This window comes from Gastrolobium bilobum, unplaced genomic scaffold (assembly GCF_033153095.1).
Source record: "Gastrolobium bilobum isolate Gb01-03AN ecotype WA unplaced genomic scaffold, APGP_CSIRO_Gbil_v1 utg3108, whole genome shotgun sequence".
NCBI lineage: Eukaryota > Viridiplantae > Streptophyta > Magnoliopsida > Fabales > Fabaceae > Gastrolobium > Gastrolobium bilobum.
The window spans coordinates 90,118-96,989 of NW_026897377.1; the positions used below are offsets into that span (position 1 = coordinate 90,118).

Consider the following 6,872-nt stretch of genomic DNA (forward strand, 5'->3'; position numbering starts at 1 on the left):
TTTGGTAAATTTAATATTTTTTCTTATTCTAATCGTTCACGGTGGAGCACAGTGCACAACGTCCCAATTTTTGTATTATTATCTTAATTTTAGTAATTTATATATTTGTCATTTATATTTTTGCATGTTATAATTATATATATATATATTAACTTATAATTAATAAATTTGTATTTCATTAATTTTAATTTTTATAATTTATAATTCTAAAATTTACGTATATAAGAGCAAGAAATGAAAGAAGAAGAAACAGAGGAGATTTTGAAAATTTTCTAATTCGGTTAAGATAATCACATTTTATACCTATATACCATGGGGAATAGAAATATCATGTTGACACAAATTAAGATGTGGGCCCACGTGTTTCAGATAAAAAAAAAAAAAAAAAAAAGCCACACACAAATCAATGGGTCAGCAAGAATTTGGGTTTTTTTTTTTTGGGTATTAAGGAATTTGGTTTTTGGTGCTGCAACATGTCATCCATATAACTCATATACCAATACAACTTCAACACAATTAACTACTTCCATCGTTCAAAATAGTTAAAGAAAAATCGAAATTCATCTTAAATTGGCTTATGGAATCCTTGGGCCAGTAGTTTCAATTGACCCAAAAGTTCTTCAAGTATCTAGGCTTCTTCTTAGACGTTTTCGGCCCTCTTTAGTGAATTGGGCTTGCTGCAAACATTGTCCGAAACCAAAGTCGTGTACTTTTTCATTGGAGCACTAGAGTCTAGAACATACATAGGAACATTTTTTCCAAATTATTGGGGAACCTATTTGTTAAAATGCATCCATCAGAACAATATTGAAGCTACCCCAACCACCACAAGGGAAAACACGATAGCTGTCTCAACGAAAAGTAAGCACTGGACAGTCATACATCTTTCTTTTTTTTACACTCAGCTCCTACTTTATCATTTTGTATATGCTATGGATTTTTTTTTTTAATTATTTTTAACAATATCCAACGCTCAACGATTTTGAAAATGAACCCACAACATCAATGTGGCACACTTAGAAAACTTTATTAATTTCCCGATATTCTGGTCCAATATTGTAAGACAAGAAGATATGTTTAATCATTTTGAAATTTCAATTAAATTACATTGAATGAATATATTGTTCGTATTTTATCAACATATAAGATTAAAGAAGTATTAATAAAATTTTATCACACAATATTAATGAGATAAGAACTTATTTAATACTTTTGTTAAGTTTTGGCGACATTTTTAAAAATGGAAAAAGGACACAAATAAAGCGACAAATAATTTTTCTAACCTTAACTTTATTTCAAACGAAACATAAAATACATATACTTACATATATTTATTTAATTTCTTGATGTAAAAAAAAAAAAAAACTTAAACCCCCAAGGGTAACTTAGTTGGCAACTGAGCTCCCAAGTATTTGTTTGAGTCAGGGTTTCAAATTCTGCCTCAAGCAAATTCTTGAAAATCTTTGGGAGTCAGAAGATGTGCCTCCCTCCTCGAATGAAGGTGACCGGATGAGGTTGAATGAGGATACCTCCAGGTTAAACCAAAAAATAAAATAAAAGAGAACTTATACTTACTATCAATTACATTTATCACTTCTCACTGTAGTTATCAAATACGTATCATACGATATAATACTATTTACAAGTGCAGCGATACGTATCGAAATATGTATCGGAAAGGGATTGTATCGAATGATACAAAAATTAAATCAAAATTTTTAATTTTTAATATATAAAAAAGAAATACATATTTTAATTTGTAATTTAAATTAAAAAAAATCTAAAAAATTATTATTAATAAAAAAATAAAATAAAGGTTTGATTTGTCAATAGGCTTGATCAAGGAAATAATATTGTTAACAAGAATGATAAGAAAAAAATACCTCAAATTGTTGAACAAGAAATGAGAGATGAGTAAGATGATTACCTAATGAAGAGAATGATAGATTAGTTATATCTCTTATAGATGTTAATAGTGATAGTAATAAAAATATTAATCTTGATGATTGATACGTAGGAAAATAATTGGTCTCCATTTTAGAAACTTATGTAATTGGTTGATTGAATCCTTTTTGAAATTTAGATTTATATGATATTATATATTTTTAAATTATTTTTTATTATATTTTTGTATTTTATAATTTGATACAATTTACGATACACGATATAAAAAATCGACCGAACAATACATAATGCGTATTACGGTTTAGCAACCGTGCTTCTTATTACTTCTCTTAAAATCATCAGATAAAATTAAATCAACGTTATTATTTGATACCATTTTTTTTTCTCTTAAAGAACTTCTTCCACTCCCTCTCTACTATTTCTCTTTCCATCATGTTCCACGCCACTTCCTATTAGAAAAATAGTAAATGTAACTATCCTCGTGTTTAAAAGCTAAAGAAATTCATAAAAATGTGGAGGTATCCTAAAAACTTTTAAAATATGAAGAACTATTTAAAATTTCGTTAGAACTATAAAAACCTATAACCCTCATTCATAGAAGATAGAGAAATCCAGAAGACACGGCACCTAACAGCATCTTTTGGTAGCTTTTTATGATGGTCAGCAGTGAGCACCCCACCATTTCTCGTTCATTCTCTATCATATCAATGTTTTCATCTGTTCTTCGCTTTTTGGTACATATTTCATAGTGTTTAATGTTTGTATTTTAATTGCAGAAAAAAAAAATTCAGTCACATTCATACTACTTTTTGTATAGAATTAATTTAACCTAAAATTTATATTATTCTCTAATATACCTCTCACACAAGAGCTCTTTGAGGTTGAAGTGTGGATATCATATAAGGTAAAACCAATATTTTTAGTTTTACTTTATGGTTTTTTTAATTTCACTCGAAAGTGGGAGCAGTGAGGATCGAACTCGTGACCTTGTGATCAAGGAAGCTCTCATACCATATAAAGAATCAATTTAACCCAAAATCTCAAAATCTTAAGGTGTTAGATGATGACATTTTTAATGGTTTATATATATATATATATTATATAACACATCTTTTCACGCAAGAGCCCTTCGGGTGTGAAGCGTGGATATTGCATAGATCTAAAAAAAAATTCATTTTGGTTTAACTTATTCTTATTTAATTCCACAAGTAGGGGATGTGAGAATCGAACTACTCATGACTTTGCAGTCACTGAAAGCTCTGACATCATGTAAAGAATCACTTCATCCCAAAACTTTAATTCGGCATTTACAATAATCCACACTTCCAATTCCAAAAACAGAAATATACTTCACTATTACATATTTCAACGCTTCTAATTATCCAATTCCTTTTCTTCGTCGTCTTCCTCCTAATTGATGAATATTATTTATTTCTACATTTTTTATTCTCACAAACAAATAAATTACATCAATCGAATCTGTGCTCAAATAAGATATGTGGGCCATTTCCAAAAAAAAAATAAAAAAAATGATATGTGGGCCCCTCTTAATCTCTTCAGCAACCAAAGGCATCCAAGGCATTATCTTTCTGTCCTTTTCTTTTGTCTTTGCTTTGTGTCTCATTGACGATCTCTTCCATAATTTTTTTTTCCTTTCATTCATTTCTTTCCGTAAACGTTGTCTACTACTAGGGGTGTTAACGGACCGAGCCGAGCCGAGCTTTGATCTTAACGGGTCAAGCTTGTATTTAAACGTGTCCGACTGGCCTTAGCCTGTTACCTGTTACGAATATAATATTGGTCTGTGGCCTGGTTTATTTACAAAAAATAAAAGCCTGTGTGAAACCTGTCTTAGCCTGTTAGCATGTTAAAGAATAAAAATAAGAGAACAGAATTCCACAAAAAATCAATTTCAAGATAGAAACCTTAGCTTCCAATTTGCAGCAATAATTTACAAAGTCTACAATAAACAAAAAAAATTAAAGTGAGAGAAGGTAGATAACATGTTATATTATCTTAGCCCATTATAAAAAAAGTGCCAACAAAAATAAAAATAAAATAAATAAAATAAAAAATAAATTGACACAAACGAGCAGTGCACAGTGGAACGAATGAGTTTTTGTGGGTTTGTTTGTGTGAAGGAGGATGAAGGATAATATAGAACAACACTAGTAATTCCATAAATATACATAAATTCAATATATATCCAAATAGCATAATATAGAACAAAATCATTCAAAAAGTCTGTTAAACCAATAAAATGGGGTGAAATAAATTGATGAGAGAGAGTTATTACAAGTAGTATAAATAAATATTTATATACTAGGCTAGCCTGGGAGGCTCTAAGGCCGAGCTTCTGAATTAGAGTCTGAGGCCTTTTTATTAAACAAACTTTTATACAAGTCCAAGCCTGGTTCCAACACGAGCTTTTATTAAACGAGCTCAGGCTTCTACGAGCCGAGCCAAAGGCTCCCGAAAGGCCCCTGGCTCGTTTACCACCCCTATCTACTACAACCCTATTATTAATGGTAAAAGTATTTATAATTTTAAATGACATAATTATTTTTGTTATATAATTTTGTATCATTTTAAATAAAATTACTTCTTTTAATATATTTTTGTATTTTTCTTTTCTATTTTTTCCTTATTTTATTAAAAATATAAGGGTTTGCATATATCATTGAACATGAGATTTTCTTACAGATACAATATTTTGTAAGGTCTACATTTTTTGAAGCAAAAAGAAAAAAATAAAACTAAGGCACATAAAACAAATTTGTATAACATGACAAGTTCACTTTTCTTACGACGTAACTTTTATAAAACTTAAAAATATATGAGTTTTATTAGTCTCCTTTCACATAAAATAATTATCTTATATAGTAGAGAGAAAATGAGTGAATCCCATAATTACAAGAAAAAATAAAAATGAGGGGTGCGAAAATCAAACTGAGAGCATGAGAAAAGTTATCTTTTATAAAATGAGAGTAATATTTTTCAGTATATATATATATATGAAAAGATACTAAAACACACCAAAACAATATAATTTTATTCAAAATAACACAAAATATATTATTTAAAATCACAAACGCTTAACCTTTTTATTAATTTCTGTCGTCTGTTGTTTTCTTTTCTTTTTCTCTTTTCCTTTCGTTTTCTCAGAAAAAGAAAGTTTTCCAAAGAAAAAACGTTGACTCATTCCATTTCTTCCCGAGAAAACTTTAACCCCATAAATTCTCCATCGAAGAAACAAACACATTCCATTCCTGTAGATTCATTCCTTAATTTTCACACTACAATCTTCCCCGGAAACTAACAATTCCTTCCATTACTCATCTGTGCACCATCATTAACTCACCAACTTTCCATTTCCAATCAAGCCCGCAACTTTCCCAAGAAAAAACTTCCCTAAAAAAATCCTCCATTGCAGAAGCAAATCTCAATCCAATCATTCTTTAATTTTCCTGCTATAATTATTTTCCCGGAAAGTAACAAACAGATTTTCCCGGAAAATGGAAGGTCGCCGGAGGAAAACGCTTTACGACCAAATGACAGCTGGCAACACAAGTAGCGGAGACTCACTAGCCGATTTGTTCCTCAACGACGTCGTTTTAGCCAACCAGAAGACAGAAGCCGAAGTCGAAGCTGAAGCTGAAGTGAGCCACCATCTCAGCCAGAGCCGAACTCTCCAAGATATAATCCAAGAAGACGCCGTCGTTTTAACCAACAACGCGAAGGATCGCAAATCCTGGAAAGCCTTCAAGGACAAGCTTCGGCTCAGGCGCACTAACGGTTCGGTTTGGACTTCCACCGTTCCTATCCCTATCCCTATCCCTATCCCTATCCAGAATAATAATAATAATGATAACAGTGTCTTATCCCAATCCTCGCCACGCAACTCGGTCCAGGCCCAAACACGCCTTGACTCGGACGCGTCGACTCAGAACAACTTACCTCGCGAACAACCAAACGACGACGTTCAGGAAGACCACGACAATTCGGATCTCATCACCCCTCCCGTCAACGCCTTATTAGCTGGCGGCGAGTCTCCCGATGCGGCGGAAGCTGCGGCGGCTGGGGCGGCGAGCATGTCGCTGATGGATTTGTTAGAGGAGACGGATGGGGAATTGGGATTCGAGATGGATTTGTGTGGAATGAGCATTGATGATAATGATGACGTGGATGTTTATGAGAAAGAAGAAGAAAAAAAGAAGAGCGTAGTAGAGTATAATTGCTGCGTGTGCATGGTGAGGCATAAAGGTGCGGCGTTTATACCATGTGGCCACACGTTTTGCAGGATGTGTTCCAGGGAGATTTGGGTGAGCAGAGGGAATTGCCCACTTTGCAACAATTTGATTTCGGAAGTTCTTGATATTTTCTGATCAAGTTAATAATTTGATTTATTTATAGATTAATTTCTTTTTCTCTCTCTGTTTGAGTTTGGGATTTTTCTTTTTATTTATTGTTTTGGTTTTTTCAATTTTTTGGGTGTGAATTGTGGATGATTTATTTTGTGTATTTTGCTCATTTTTCATGAGCTGAACGTTCTGAAAAGGTTGTCAACTTGTCATGCTATCTCTCTTGCGTATTTCAGCTGTGGTCAGATGATGACGTGTCTTCAGGAGAGAATGTACAAGGCATCGAATTTTGGTAAAACTGCGGTTTACACGATTTTATCGAGGGTTTTATAATTCTCGTGTTGAAGGATAATTGAAATGTTGAAGGAGAATTGAAATCTCATGTTGTAGAGATAAAAAGTACGTGAGATTCATGTGTTAAAAAAAATTATATTTAAGACTCATGTCAGCACGGAAATCGAAGGGTGTGTAGGAAAATTGTAATTAAATGAGAATTATAAAACTCTTTTATTGAAATGGAATAGTAACATCGAGGTTTACACGATTTTATATACTTAGGAGGAGTTTGATTATGTTTAAGAGGTTGATGGTCAATGCCCTCTCACC

The 6,872-nt window shown here is 32.2% G+C and overlaps 1 protein-coding gene across 1 annotated transcript; it reads left to right on the top strand.

Moving 5' to 3' along the window:
- The first annotated feature begins 5,162 nt into the window (after positions 1-5,162).
- On the top strand, positions 5,163-6,378 carry LOC133306431 (uncharacterized). Its single transcript, XM_061506751.1, has one exon. It carries the CDS (start codon positions 5,421-5,423, stop codon positions 6,288-6,290), a length of 870 nt encoding a protein of 289 aa, XP_061362735.1. The 5' UTR covers positions 5,163-5,420; the 3' UTR covers positions 6,291-6,378.
- The last annotated feature ends 494 nt before the right edge of the window (positions 6,379-6,872 follow it).

Excerpts from the sequence above, each read along its gene's own strand:
- LOC133306431 (XM_061506751.1), top strand. The coding sequence starts at position 5,421 with ATGGAAGGTCGCCGGAGGAAAACGCTTTACGACCAAATGACAGCTGGC.